The 15,932-nt window shown below is 36.5% G+C and overlaps 1 protein-coding gene across 1 annotated transcript in view; it reads right to left on the bottom strand.

The window, feature by feature from the left end:
* The window catches only part of HFM1 (helicase for meiosis 1), a 103,637-nt gene that overhangs the window by 16,004 nt on the left and 71,701 nt on the right, over window positions 1-15,932 (bottom strand). The window contains exons 31-35 of the mRNA XM_051996874.1: window positions 15,775-15,932; window positions 14,963-15,066; window positions 14,387-14,530; window positions 1,503-1,598; window positions 1,173-1,288 (exon numbers count right to left, since the gene is read on the bottom strand). Coding sequence (XP_051852834.1) covers window positions 1,173-1,288; window positions 1,503-1,598; window positions 14,387-14,530; window positions 14,963-15,066; window positions 15,775-15,932 — 618 coding nt within the window. The remainder of the gene's footprint in view (window positions 1-1,172; window positions 1,289-1,502; window positions 1,599-14,386; window positions 14,531-14,962; window positions 15,067-15,774) is intronic.

Genomic DNA, 15,932 nt, shown 5'->3' with positions numbered 1-15,932 from the left:
GCAGAAGTGAGATACTGAACAACAGTCAGAATCCCAAAAAAATAGCACCAGGCCAGATGATTGGGCTAAATCTGGTAAGCTTAAATGTAATATAATTCAGGGCAGCTAGGTGCTATAGTGGAGAGAGCACCAGTCCTGGAGTGAGAAAGCCCTAAGTTCCAACCTCAGACTTCTAACATTTAACTAGCTGTTTGACCTCCAGACAAGTAAGTCACTTATCCCTGACTGCTTCACAAACAAATATATAAATGCAATATAATTCACTTTGATGAAAACATTCAATTTTACATGTATAAGATAGGGAAATATGGTTAGAAAGCAATTTATCTAATAAAGATTTAGTGGTTTAGTGGTCTAAAAGCTCAATATGAGTCAACAACATGGCATGGCAAAAAAGATAGTTAATGCAATCTTAAAATTATTAAGAAAGCATTGTGTCTTGTAGAGGGTCACAGTCAGTGGGGGAACTCTGGGTAAGGTATAAGACCCTTCAGCCCAGAGGGAACCTGCTAACAATGTCTGGTTCAGTTCCCCATCTCCCCTAAAGGCTCTTGGCCTTCCTGAGAAGTCAGGGGGCGGTGACAACCTGTGTGGAGCTTGAAGCAGAGTGATACCAAGTAGAAAAGTGATACCATGTAGCAAATTACATACAATAGCAAGTTGTTCATGTGGTCCCCTGTGCACGGTGTTGTTTTTGTTACATTATATAAAGGGGAAAGCCCTTGAAATAAAGGGACTCCATTTTCCCACCATCCTCAGGAGTCCCACCTCATCACTTCACCACTAGGAACTATATTTTAATCTCCCCAGTGTGGAGGCTCTAGAAAGCAATGGTACATTTTGTCACCCCAACTTAGGAGTTCTAGAAAGTAGGACACAACAGTGTCTGGGAGAGGGAGGTGGCTGGCAATCTCACTATAGTATGCCCTGGTCAGAGCACATCTGGAGTATTGTATTCTATCCTGGATGCCACATTTTAGAAGGACATTGATAATCTAGAAATGGTACAGAAGAAGAAAAATAGCATAGTGAAGAGTTTATATGTCATATGTCACATGAAGCTGGGCTAAAAGAGCTGGAGATACCTGGATCAGATAGAGTCAGTTAAATATACATATATGTTATTGATACATAATAGAACTAAATAATATCATCTTATTCAGAAAACTAACCTTGAGGCGTTTAACTGGGGGAATAGATGAAGTGGCATCCCTGTGTCTTAAATCAGTTAGATAGGAGGAAAATATTGACTCTCTCATTTCTGACTTTTGTGCAACTCCAATTTTACCTTTGAAAAGAAATTGAGGATTCTTTACATCACATTTACATATTTTTATAGACAGTAATTTCTAAAAATCTAAGTTACTTTTTCTCATATTGCATACAAAAATAGAATTTTACATATGGATATATTCAACATGTTTACATTTTGTTTTGATAGTTGTGATTATATTCATTGTTAAATTTTAAAGTCTAAAATAATCCTATTATAAGGTACTCACAGCAATCATGTCCACATGTATCTTTATTTTTACAGTGATGGTGGCAGTCTCTGTTTCCAGCTATTTTGCAAAAATTCTTTCTGTTGCAGGTGCTTCCTAAAGTATAATGATAATAATAATAATGATCATAATCACAAGAATAATAATTTATTACTCTGCTTAATTTAAGGTTGCAGATTTTCATTTTAGTTTTTTTATACATTTATTAAACAAAATGATAATGAGTAGCAGTTTCCTTCAGATACTACCATTTTCCTTAGACTGCATTGCAAGAATTTTCTTAAGAAAAGCATAGCTGGCCTTGACAATCAATAAGAAGGTTATTTTGACAGTGATGGAAAAAAATGCATAAGAGGAGGAAATGACCCATATTGTAGCTGAAAATAATGCTCTAGTCAAGGCTCAATGAGGACCTCAGCTAGGGTGGTAGCAATGAAAGCAAAAAGGGATTATTTAAAAAAGCTATTCACAGCAAAGAATTTTTAGACTATGTAACTTAATTTATGGTTAGATTGCTATTAAAAGCAATTGACACCAATATTTCCTGAAGTATTGGACTTTGTTCACTTTCAAAAGCAAAGTTGGTTATTCTATAAATAATTCATTGTGTGATCTTGAATGACTATTTAAAATTCAATTACAAGTTCTTAGCACAGTGCCTAGAAAACAGCAAACACTTAATAATTGCTTTTACATTCACAAATAAATGCATTTTCATTTATTTCACCTTTCTGGCTTTTAGTTTTACAATCTGAAAAAGGAATGGGTTGGATTACATGATCTTTAAGGTGTCTTTCAAATCTAATATCTTATGATTCTATGATCATGTGTATTTAGCATTTTGAATGTTTGTTATTTCATTTTCCAGCACTGATGCAAACCACATTACCTCCATAATTTAGCAGGTGATCCTTGAGAGTGATAATGGTTCCAATATTCATTTCCTTACAATCAAGCCTCTCCAAATATAGATGGGCTATTTCTCAAACAATGGACATATAATTATGTATCTATAGGAATAAATGTTTAAAGATAATATATCTAAACCTAGAAAGGATTTAAGAAGCTCCTTAATCCAATTTCATTTTATATATGTGGAAACTGAGGCACAGGGAGGTTAGATAACAAGTCCCAAGTTATACAGGTATTAAGAATTATAGGCAAGATTTAAACCCAGAATCAAAGCTATAAGGAATATGGATTCTATCACCCATCTCCTTGCATCTTGGCATCCTCAACACTGATCCCCTAGGCTGGCTAAAGTTACACTTGCTATCTATTTGCTGTGACTTTATTTGGCTATATGAATATAATTTATAACCTGATAAAATTTAAAACTTATAATAAAATTGTCTTTGCTATAGTCAAGACCGACAGCTAGAGATTGCGTTGCTATGGATATGGATGCTTTATTCATGTGGAGGAGTATGAAAAGGGGAAAGGGCTATATCTAGAGGCCACAGGCTACTAGAAGAAGCTGTTATATCCTTAGGTGACAGAAGTGGTCATGAGGGCACAAACTTGGCATTTCATCACAGAAACAAAGAATTAACAGAAAACTTTCTTTGCTGAAGTCAAACATGCTACTGATACCAATAAACTGAAATGTTGATGATTATGAAAAAGGAAAAAGGTTACAAAAATAGAAGGAAGAAATGTCTGTTTTTTCAATCTGGAAAATATGTGTATGTGGACACATACATATTCAGTCAATAAACATTTATTAAGCACCTATTATGTGTCAGGCACTATGCTAAATGCTGGTGAAGCAAAGAAAGGAAAAAGACAGTCCGTGCTTCCTAGGAGTCATAATGTAATGGGGGAGACGACATGCAAATATCTCAGTACAAACATGTTATATTCAAGATAAACTGGAAGTTATATTCAGGATAAACTGAAGGCATGCGAATAAGGGTATAGGGAAAGGCTTCCTGTAGAAGATTGGATTTTAGCTGAGATTAAATATGTAAGAAGGCAGACATAAGAAAAGAGCATTCAAGGAGTAAAGAATAGCTAGTAAAAATTAGGTACCCAAAGTCTAGAGTGTCTTGTTCAAGGAACAAGAAGAAGACCAGTGTCACCAGATTGGAGTTCATGATGGGATTGAGGGAAGACAGAGCATAAGAGAATGGAAGGGAGAAGAAAGGGGGCGGTCAAGAAGAGAACATTGCATGTTGGAGTCTAGAGGGGCTGGGGATTCAGGGGAGTTGACTGAGTGGGGAGCAGGGCTTGGGGGTGTGGTGAGGATGTGGTCTGGTCAGATCACTCTTTGACAAGTGAGTGCAAGATGTGTGGGAGGAGGGAAGAGACCTATGACTGCCAGACCCACCCCAAGGCCTTTGTAGCTATCTATTGGACATCCAGCTCAAGATGTTCGATAGGCAGATGAAAATGCAAGACTAGAGCTTCACGCTGAGGTAGCGTGAGAATGTCAACATAGAGATAATAATGGAATCAAAAAGATCTGATGAGATCACCAAATGAAAGAGTTAGAGGGGGAGAGAAGACCTTGGAGAGAGCCCTGGGGGGCACCCACAGTTAACAGAAGTGACTAGGATAAAGATCCCGCAAAAAGGCAAATCAGCTATGTAGGAGAACCAGGAGAGGGGAGTGACATGAAAACTAGAAAGAAAGAAGTATCGAGAAGAGGAGACTGATTCACAATGTCAAAGGCTGCCAGGAGATCAGGAAGGATGCACAAAGAGAAAAGACTCTAGTTTTTTGCAGCTAAGAGACTTAGTAACTCTGGGAGGAGTAAATTCAGTCGAATGATTAAGTCAGGAGCCAGAGTGCAGAAGCAAGATGAGAGTGAGAGGAAAGGAAGCGGAAGCAGCTGTTGCAGATGGCCTCCTCGAGAAGCTTGGTCCCAAAGGGAGGAGAGATGGAGGATCAGTTAGCAGGGAAGATGGACCACAGACAGGTTTCTGAAGATGGGGGAGACACAGACAGGGTTGTAGGCAGCAGGGAAGCAGCCAGATGCTAGAGAGAGAAGGAAAAGATGTGAGAGAGTGGGGATGACAGGGGAAAGATCTCCTGGAGAAGACAAGATTGAATGGGAGCACTTGTATAAGAGAAAAGGGTTGTCTGGGGAAGAAGGGCCTCTTCTTGTGAGAGAGGTGAAGGAAATAGTGAGTGATGTGAGATGAGGAGGAGAAAAGAGGGAGCTCTCCATGAATGGCCTCAGGTTTTTCAGTTAAATAGGAGGCTAGATTCTCAGCTGAGAGGCTGTCTAGAGAGAAGCCCTGAGAAATATGAGAGATGGAAAGGTTTTCAAAAGGCTGCATAGTGGAGGAGATTGTAAGTTCATTAGGAAGATGTAAAAAGGTTTGTTGGACACGTAGGTGATAGAGTACAGACAGTCTCATGCCTCAAGTCAAGGAAACTTGAGTTCAAATCCAGTCTCAGGCACTGTGACCCTCAGTAAATCACATAACCCTGTTTGCCTCAGTTTCCTCATCTGCAAAATCAGCTGGAGAAGGAAATGTCAAACCACATCAGGACACAACTGAAATGAGTGAACAATAACAAAAAGATTGCCTATAATGAGGGCCTATTTGAGACAATACAACATAAATTTATAGTGGACCTAAACAGCATGGTTTTATGATATTCTTCTTGACAAGTTCTTTTATAAATGATGAAAGTTAGTATTTTGGGAGGATCGAGCCAGTAGAATAAAATGTTAATGATTTTGAAGAAGCCAATGTCCATAATAGTAAATTGGTAGTTTCTTAGCTAATAGCAAAAATATTTATTTAATTTGGAACTACAGGGCACAAACTAAGATTTAGAAATCTCTTTGAAAGATAAATTAAGACTTTAAATTCCTTTACTTATTTACATAAGAACTGCAGAAAACTGATTTAAAGGTTATATTTTTAAAGTTCCTTAATTTAAAAAAGGTCTTTAAAACTAACGTACTTCTATAGCACTACAAAGTAAATGATTGTAGGAATAAAAAGATTGGAAGAAAATTAGTGGGAAAATCTGGAAAATATTGCATTTACTAGAATATATAAGCATCACATTGTAATTAGACAGATACCGAATGCAGCATCTTTGAATATCATTTAAATTGTGACCACAGGCTCAAGATTAAATTCTTTAGCTTTAAAAGCTGGAACTTCAGTGGTCATCTTACCCTTGGGTTTATTTGTGCTACTCAAACTCAGCTGAATCTGATATGCATCAGAAAGCTAATTTATGGATTTGCAATTAGAAATACAACTACTCAGAGATACTTGTGCTGGCCTGTCAGCACATTCTCTTCCCAGTACAGAAACTTACTTGGAAAACTAAATTAAGATCAGAAGGTTGTTTGGTGAACAGAGAATTTTTTAAAAAAGAAGTTGGAAGTCCTTAAGAAATACATTCAGCAAATTGTCATAAACCTCAGCTCTAGGGACATAATTGTCAAACAAAGAACGTATTTATATGGACCATTTAAAACAACTGGGTCTCTATTTTCCACTTCCCCACCCCCTCTATGGGACAATGCTATGACAATTCTTCAATAATCAGTTTTTGTCAGCGTGGTTCCTTTCTCCACTGCTACAGATTTCAGCTGTCTAACCCATAAAGTCTTCAAGCTGCTATTGCTAAAAAAATGTGTTATTCTATGTCCAGCCTAGTGATGAAGCTTCCTGAGTTTGGTGAGGCTAGTTCCAGAATGACAGATTTGTAACCTGTGACTGGGCCCATACTTGAAGACTCAAGTTTCATTCTTTGTTGTTTTCATGTTGTCCTCCCCCTTTAGACTTTGAGCTTCTTTGGGGCAGAGACTATCTTTTTCTGTTCTTTAAATTCCTAGAGCTTAGCACAGTGCCTGGCACAAAGAAGGCTCTTAATAAATGTTTGGGAAAAAGTTGGAGCCAAGATGGCAAAATACGGCAAGAACTTGTTCAAACTTTCCCAAATTCACCTCCAAACAACTATAAAATAATGCCTCAAAACAAATTCTGAAGTGACAGAACCAACGAAATGACAGGGCAAAAATTATTTTCCAGCCCAAGACAACTTAAAAGAGGAAAAGACATTGGAGAAAATGTGAGCACAGTACAGTGAAGTGGGAGGCATCCAGGCAAGTCCAGCAGCAGGCCCCACCCCTGCAAACCAATAGAGAGGCACCAGAGTCCTGGTGCCAGCCAGTGTCAGGCCCCTGCACACTCCAGCATAGAGGCCACCTGTGAGGCCCCATGCTTCCGGTAAAGGAGAACTGAGTTGAGGCCCTGGACCCCAGCACAAGAAGTTTGGGACAATGCATCTTGTAGCTCAGGACCACAGCCAACTTTAAAAGTTTCTAGGCTAGAAAATGGGAAAAAAAAAAAAAAAAAAACAGGAAAAAAAACCTGACCACACTGTGTTGACAGGGAAGATCAAAACACAAATTCAGAAAAATACAATGTCAAAATGCCTCAAAAATATGAATTGGTCTCAGATCCAAAAAGAACTCCTGGAAGATTTCAAAACAGATTTAAAAAATCAAATAAGATAATTAAAAGAAAAATTAGAAATATAAATGAGAGTAATGGAAGAGAATCAAGAAAAAAGACTCAAAAGCTTGGTACAGGAAGCACAAAAAATGGAAAAAGATAGCAAAAATTCACTGACTAAAACAACTCCTTAAAAAATGGAATTGGCCAAATGGAAAAAGCTCACTGAAGAAAGTAATTCCTTAAAAATTAGAACTGGGTAAGTGAAAGCTAATAACTTTATGAGACATTACGAAAAAAATCAAATAAATCAAAACAATGAAAAATAGAAAAAAATGTGTAATATTTCACTGGCAAAGCAATTCACCTGAAAAACTGCTCCAGGAGAGACAATTTAAAAACTGGACTACCTGAAAGCCAGGATATAAAACTACCAACCCCTATACATGATTTTTCAAGAAATTATGAAATAAAACTGTCCTCATATCCTAGAACAAGAGAACAAAATTGAAATTGAAAGACTCTACCAATAATTTCCTAAAAAGAGATTCCCAAAAGAAAAATCCCAGGAATATTATAGTAAAATTCAAGAATTCCCAAATTAAGGAGAAAATATTACAAGCCCAGCAGAGAGTTCAAATAGCATGTACTTCAGTCAGGATTACACAGGAATTTAGCAGCTACTACATAAAGAATCAGAAGGCTTGGAATATGATATTCCAGAAGCCAAAGGAGCTAAAGGATCACAACCAAGAATCACCTACCCAGCACAACTGGGTAACATTACTGTTAACTTCTACAATTCATAATATATAATGCTTTAGGAGAAATTTGGATAGTTGATGATGAAAAGACCAAAGTTGAACAGAAAATTTTCTTTTCAAATGTAAGACTCAGAAAAAGCATAAAAAGATAAAAAGGAAAAAGAAAACATAAGGAATTCAATAAGGGTAAACTGTGTTTATATTCGTACATGGAAAGATGGTACTTGTAACTCTTAAGAATTTTATCACTATTAGGACAATTAGAAGGTAGGTGTGTGTGTGTGTGTGTGTATTTTTATATATACACATACATACATACGGAGAGTATAGATATAAGTTGACTTTGATGGGATGATATGTTTGCTATTATTGGCTGGCTGCGTGGATGAACCATCATAAAACATCAGGCGGTGCTAAAGCCTGAACAATTTTCATTCTATATTCTCTTTCTTATATAATACATGATGACTACCACTTTTCTGTTTGTATTTCTCTTTTTTTTCATAATTGAAAATTTTATGATTTATTTTATCTTGATTCCATCTCTAGCAAGTCTTCTTAATCTTTTTATTAACACATCTCCAAATCACATTTTAGGATGGAATACTGTAGGAAGGTATACTATTGTTAACTTATACAATTCATAATATATACATTTTTGTTTAGTAAAGAAACTGATCAAAATAGTTACCTTTTTCTGACATTCACCTATTTCACTCTCTCTCTAATATTTAATGTTTATCTTAATCTGGGATCCATGGGCTCCCTCTGTCTCTGTCTCTGTCTCTCTGTGTGTGTGTCTGTCTGTTTGTCTCTCTCTGTCTCTGTCTCTGTCTTTCTCTCTCTCTCTCTCTCTCTCTCTCTCTCTCTCTCTCTCTCTCTCTCTCTCTCTCTCTCTTTCTCCCTCCCACACACACACCTATGCAAATTAATTCAAATTGAACTAAACTTTAATTTTGTGCCAGTTTGTTTTGTGAGAAAAAAATACTGGAAAAAGAAACACTAAATCCCATAAAGAAAAACCTTATATAGAAAACAGATGATTTCCATCATCTCATTTTTTTTTTTTACCTTTTCTTGAGGGCCTCTGAGAAATCTGTCTGTCTCTGCTAAGCATTCTTAACCTGGTCCTAATTAACCTAGTTCAACCAAGGGGATAGAATATGTAAAGCAATAATTATGGCTTATTTGCAAATAGTAGAAAAAGCAATGGCCTGAGAATTAGGTGATTTCAGTTTTAATCCATGTTCTACCTTTAATTAGCTCTGTAACTGGATGGCAAGGCACTAGATTTTCTGGTCTTGGTGTCCTCAAGTATAAAGAAAAAGGATTAAATCAGATAATGTCTCAGCTCTCTTCTAGTTTTAATATTCTATGACTTCTAAGGCTCTGTTCCTTTGTCCTGAGAAGGAAGTTAGGACAAGAAGGAATTTCCTTCTCCCGGAATATAGGAATGCAGAAAACTATGTAAATCTAGCCATCAATTCAATCTGGTACAGAGTGACTCTACAAAGCTTTTCTCAGGAGACAAAAATAACTTGTCCTGGACTCAAGGGATTTGTTGAAGATTCTGGGAGCCTCCTGGAAAAATCCAGGAAAACTAACAGCAAGGATTCAGGACAAGATAATTTATGTTTAACACTTGCTTATATTGTATACAATATTTCAGAGATTTCTGAGTACTTTCAGCATGAAATTAAACAATTCTGTAATACAGTATGTATATCATAATTTCCATTCTGCAGACACCAAAACTAAGACTAAGGGAGATAAAGGTTGCAAGATTATTAAGCAATAGAGCTCATTTAGTCATATTCCAAGACTACAGTTGTTTGCCTATTTCCACTACACCATGCTTCTCCTGAGCTATCACAAAATCTTGGCACTATTTCTTAAAAAAAAGAGAACTTGGAAAAAATATGCATTTTTTTCCTGATTTCACCAGATCAGTTTGATTACTAATATAAATTGATAGAGGTCAATAACTGAAAAACTAAGGTGCTGAGAGAATATTAACTCAAACTGTAAACTTAAGTATACTTTAAAGCTAACAGATTTTTTCAGGGTATTTGGGAACATACATTTCCATAGTTTTGCATAATGTGCATATGAATTTACATTAATTTACATGTTATATTTTAAAAGCCCTAGCTGCAAATATGTAAAATAAAATAAAATGAATTTATTAGTGAACAAGTGTCTTCTGAGCAAATATTCAGAGCCACAAGGAGAAAAAGAATAGGGCTGAGAGCCAGCTTCCTCAGGCTGTGGGAAAGGATCAAAATAAGAACTTTCCACAAAAAAACAAGAACCTCAGGCATCCCTGATACCTTTAAATCTGCAGCCTAATTAGAAATTCTGAGATATGTGTCTGTGAACAAATGACATGAGTTCATGTTTTTCATATTTTTTAAATGTTGCTCTGTGCAATTCCTTTATTTTTTCCTGACAAGTCTGAACACATTTTTTTTTGTATTCTTGTTTTAATAAAACAAAAAGAACACACATACCCTCTTAATTTTGTGTAAAAATGCAACATTTTAAACAATAGTGTTTGTTTAAATAGGAAAGGATCACACTGGTGGTGTCCTTGAATTGGGAAATTAACACACATGGCACCAGCAAGCTTGGAGGAAAGTGGACAGCCTCTCAGCCACCATTTAAAAGCACACACTTTCAAGAGGCACAAGTAATGATCTTGTTCTTACATGTTCTTTAAGTACATAAAATTTTCATGCTCAGAATGGCATTTACAATGTTAATGACTTTATAAATTCCAAATCAATTTTCTTCAAATCTAGCAAAGTACATATTTCTTGATTATACTTTCTTAAAGACTAAGCTTCAAGCTGAAAACTTCAATTATGTAGAAGTAAGGCAGGAAAAAAAAAGGTTTTGTTTTTCTTTACAATGGCCAGTATTTATTTCATGGTGACATAACTTGTAAGTAATATTTTTTTTTAATAAACTATAAAAATATGATCATTTGGAGCTGTGACCAAGCAAGAAAAATCTCAATTGAAGTCAACCATGCTGGGTCAGCATTTCATTTGCCCTTATAGTATCTTTCTCTTTTCTGCTACAATCCACACCAGTTGCCTCTCTCCCTATTCAGCAACTGATGATCCTGTCCTGAAGTCGACTTAATGATTGATTTGAGTTCCTGCCTGGAACTCTCCAAATTACAGCAAAGCCCAGCCTCTTTGTTTACACAACCAGCCCCTTCCACCTTGCTGTCTGACTCCTTAAGGACTGTGGAACACATTCCTCAATGATTAACATATGAATATCCTCCCTATCTAAGTGATTCTGGACCCCAATATGTCCTCTACCCTGCTCTGCACTGTCTTGTTTCCAACCCACCAATGTCCCATCCGAGAGCTGTCCATCCCATCCACAGTCCAATTCTCAACCTCATATTAGGGGACTGTAAAACACATTTTGATATTTCCTCAAACACGGTCACTCCCCATTTCCCTGTGGCCATCTCTTCTGCTCCATTTCTGCTGCATACAGGGATGATCATCCCCATAAGTAGTTCACTTCTGTGGATCTTCTATTCTAAGTCTTCTATTGGATCACAATCTGGTATCATTCCACCTCTTCCTCCCCCTTACTTCCAATAACCCTATTCTTCATTCTTACCTTGACCTCCAATCCTTGCACCCCCTCAGTTTTTACTTAGGTCTTCCATTGGTTACATTCTCCTCCCCTTCCCATCTTGACCTTTGAACTGATTTATTACAATTCTAATTGTCCTCTTCTCTCAAGTCCTTTGCCTCCTTATACAATCTCCAATATTGCTCTGCTAAATCTAAGCCTTGAATCACTCCCACCATCCACCGCTTTCATTCTTACACATGCTAAACATAGAGAAAATCACAAAACCATGTTGACTAGGCCCGCTACAAATTTATGTTACATAATCTTAAGTGGGCTCTCATTACAGAAGGCAGCCCTTTTACACTCCTCAAAATAATTCGTCTCATTCATCATAACAGCTTTTCAAAAACTTTTCAATTTTCCTTAAATTGACCAGGTGTCCTCTTTCTCAGCTGAGAATCTTGCCCCATATTTCCCTGAAAAAAATGGAGGCCATTCCTGAAACCTCCCTCTTTCCTCCTCTTCCTCAGCTTGCACTAAAGATACCACCGCCTCTGTTTCCTCCTTTGCCCTGTCACATACATTAGCCTTCTTACAAAGGCCTTCCTCCCTCCCTGCACCAGTGGTCGCATTTTCATTCCGTCTCCTCCAGCAGATTGCCCTCTCTGCCATATCTACTTTATCACTTTTCTTTAGTTCTTCCTCTATACTGATTGCTGTCCACAAACAGCAAGCTTCAAAGAATTCTCACTTGATTTCTCCATTCCTGTTACCTACCATGCTATAATTCTCACCCTCCCTTTTGCAGATAAATTGCTTAAGGCCATCAACAACAGCTGCCTCCACTTCCTCTCCTCTCACTTCTTAACTAGGCAGTCTGATTTCTGACTTCATCCTCCAAAGTTACCAATGATTTCTGAATTGCCAGATCTGATGAGTTTTCTCAGTCCTCATGTTTCTTGTCCCCTCTAAAGCCTTTGACATGTTCTCCTGAACATCCTCTTTTCTCAAGCTTTTCATAAAACTGGTCTCTCTGGGTTTTCCTCCTCCTAGTCTGATGATTCCTTCTCAGTCTCTTTTTCTGGATCTTCGTTCAGATTATGCCTGATAACTATGGGGGTCATAGGCTTTTGCTGTGAGTCTATCCTCATCTCCCTCCATGCTATTTCACTTGGGGATCTCATAAACTCTGAAAGATTCAGTGATCATCTCTACATAGATGATTTTCAAATCTATTCAGTTTAACTTCTCTCCCAACCTCCAGACTCAAATCTCCAACTGCCTATTGGACATCTCCAACTGGATGTCTGGTAGAAATCTTGTGTTCAACATATCCAAACTGATCTCACTTATCTTGCCCCCCTCAAGTTTTTCCCTTCCTAATATCCCCTTTTGCTGTCACAGGCATCACATCCTCTTAGTCACTCAGATTTGTAACCAAAGTGTCATCTTTGACTCCCAACTTTCTCTCAGCTTGCCCTCAAGCTATTGCCTGGTGTGGCCCATTCTTGTAAATGTCCCCTTCTCACCTTGGATTATTGTAATAGTTTCTGGGAGAGGGGGTTTGCCTGCCTCAAGTCTCTCCTTACTCCAGTTCTATTCAGCTATCAAACTGATCTTCCTAAAGCTCAAGTCTGACCATGTCATCCTTCCTACTCAATAAACTCCAGCGGCTCCCTATTATTTCCAGATACTTTGGCTTTTAAAGTCCTTTCTACTATTCCAGTTTTCTTACACCATATGCCCTCTACAGTCACACCATACTCCATCTCCTAATTGAGGACATCTTCTCTGGCTGTTCCACGATGTTTGGAATTCTTTCCTTCTTCATCTCTTCCATTTGGAGTCCTCTGAATCTCAGTTAAACTCATCTTCAGCAAGAAATCTTTCCTAATCCTTCTCAATGTAAGTTTTCCCCTCAAAGATGATTCGAAATTCATCCTATGTCTTGCCTATACAGAGTAATTTGTATGTTGTCTTCCTATTCAATTATGAGCTCCTGGAGGGCAGGATCTGACTTTTGCCTTTCTTTGGATACTCAGCACTTATCACAGTACCTGGTCCATAGCGGGCCCTTAATAAATTTGTGTTGATTTGATTTGGAAAGATGTTTTCACAAAGTGAGGAGAATCTTCTTCATTTAGGAACTTCTTCCTCATCTTAACTAGAAATCTTTCCTGCCTTTTCCCTCACTGGTCCTGGTTCTATTCTGAGAAGAATCAGAAGAGGATCATGCTTCCTTTACTTGAGAATTCTAAACATATTTTCTGGGTTAAAAATCCTAAGTTCCTTTCATTGATCTTGGTATGCAGAATTTTAGTACCTTTGTACTGTCTTGGTCACAGTCTACTAGACATGTTTAAACATGCCAATGTCATTCTTCAATTTGGCCATCACATTTCAGAAAATGTGTATTTCCATTCTTTCATTCAAAAAGTTTTAAGTACTTCCTGTGTACAGAGCCCTGAGCTAAGCCAAAGAGGAAATAAAAACTTTCAAAGAGATGTTATCAAGCATTTATGTAGAAGCTTGTTGACTGGCAAAGATATGATCCTAGTGCTCATGGAACTTATGTTTTGGGAGGGTAATAAATCACTAACATATATGATGATTATCTTTAAACTACATGGAAGTATATGGAAAGTGAAGTCTGAGAGGAAAATTGTTAGTGAGTGGGAGGAGAAGAGAAAAGTTCAGTGAGGAGGTGGCTTTTGAGTTGGGTAAATGGTAGATAGGATTTCTAGATGGCTAACAAGACAGGGAAGACCTCCTTAACATAAGCAAAGAAAAACACATATTTTCTACTGATTAACAAGGCTACAAGACCTTATTTCATGAGTCAACTAATAAAATGATGGCAATCATGACAGTAGTGAAGAAGAGAATGTAGAGAAAGTACCATTATTTCCAGCTTCTCCTTACTGTGATGAAGAAAACACACTTTCTAGGTTTTATTAATTTATTATTATTATTTTTATCAATTATTTTCAAATTATCAATTTCTTTACTTCAGAATATTAAAGAAACCTGTACTAAAAGGAACATAAAGAGTATAAATGAAGTTAGTAAAGATATTGTCATTTACCTGCACCATCATCTCTGCTTTCAGAGCTATCTGAATATCTTGAATGTGTCTCTGTTTCTAAATTCTTCTGCATAATCATTTCATTTTCAGTTTTGTTGGGCCCTAAGTAAAAGGCTGTAAACTTCTGTTGAATATCAAGTCCCACTACAAGATAAGAAGTTATGAAAATTTGCAATCTTTTATTTGAAGTCATTTATTTATTTTTATAATTTCACCACGGCTAAAAGAATTAAAGAACCAATAAATCAAATACCTGATACTCAATGTTATAGGTAAAATTGTAAGTATCTAAAAATAAGAAATGAAAACAAAATTGTCACAGCAAATAAAACTTGATTTCTTGATTCATGAAATACTGGGTATAGCTTCATTTTCAGATTGTGAATTATTATTAACCCTTTGGTTATTCTTGCCTAATACATTTAAAGCATAGTTGACTTTGAATTTCAAATGTATTATATAAATATAGTATTTTTACCATAATGCCACGTTCATTGTTTTATGTCTCAACATAAAAAATATTTTCTTTTCTCAAACTTGAAATTAATTATAACTTTTACATTACAATTAACTTACCATATTCAGAACTAATTAGATTAATGCTAAGTTCTTCAGATTGAAATGCTCTTTTAACATCAATTTTTTTAATCCAACTTCCAGTTTTTAGTAAAACAGAATCCCTGAAATACATATTAACATATTTTTAAGATGATACCAGTGTTAGATGAAATATAAGTTAGAAATGATTCTAAGCAAGGTCACTTCCCAAGGCTAACAGCTTATTTTATGATTCTCATAACTAGCTTTCTTTTTTGGGGGGATGAAAGAAGTGGCAACAATGGCATATATTTTCTACTCTCCCTTTCTTGCCTACAACTGGGGTCCATGAACATGTTCACAGCTTAAGGAATTCCCTTGTCAATGTCACTTCCCTTATTTACTCTTACGGATAACTGGTTCCTCCATGAAAAACTTGAGAATAAATGACTAAAATAAAAATGATATGCTGAATGTTTAGCAGTGGTGGATGCTAATATACCAGATACATTTTATCTAATTCCACACAGTGGCTACAGTAGTGATGTCAGATTTTAGCATGGAGAATACAGGACTGGTTCTGAATTGAGTGAGAAAGGTTCTGTGATAACAGAAGTCAATGGAAGCTTCTAGAAGGCCTTATATAAGAAGGAAAAGTCAGGAAATTTGACTCTACCAGCTCCAAGGAAAAAGGGGAAGAGAGTCCTTGCACTTCTATAGACCACAATAATAGCCTTTCATTCACTATTCAGTTTTATTTTTTTATATTTTACTTATTATTTTATTCAGTTCAGTCTTTTTTTAAAGTGTATTATTCAAAAAACCCACATAAAAGGAAATATTTTACTCACATAAGTTTATGTTTAAAAACCACTTGGTTATCTGCATTTCCTATTAACAATGTCACGTAGTGAAAATCTGGTGCTGTTCTTTTGATCTGAAGCTGTTCGAAGTTTCTTAGGAAGACTGTCACTAAGATTTCAGCTACTGTGTTACTATATCTTGAAAT

This window comes from Antechinus flavipes, chromosome 4 (assembly GCF_016432865.1).
Source record: "Antechinus flavipes isolate AdamAnt ecotype Samford, QLD, Australia chromosome 4, AdamAnt_v2, whole genome shotgun sequence".
Classification (NCBI taxonomy): Eukaryota; Metazoa; Chordata; class Mammalia; order Dasyuromorphia; family Dasyuridae; genus Antechinus; species Antechinus flavipes.
The sequence above is the reverse complement of the archived record's forward strand: the minus strand, read 5'-3'. Positions and strand labels throughout refer to the sequence as shown.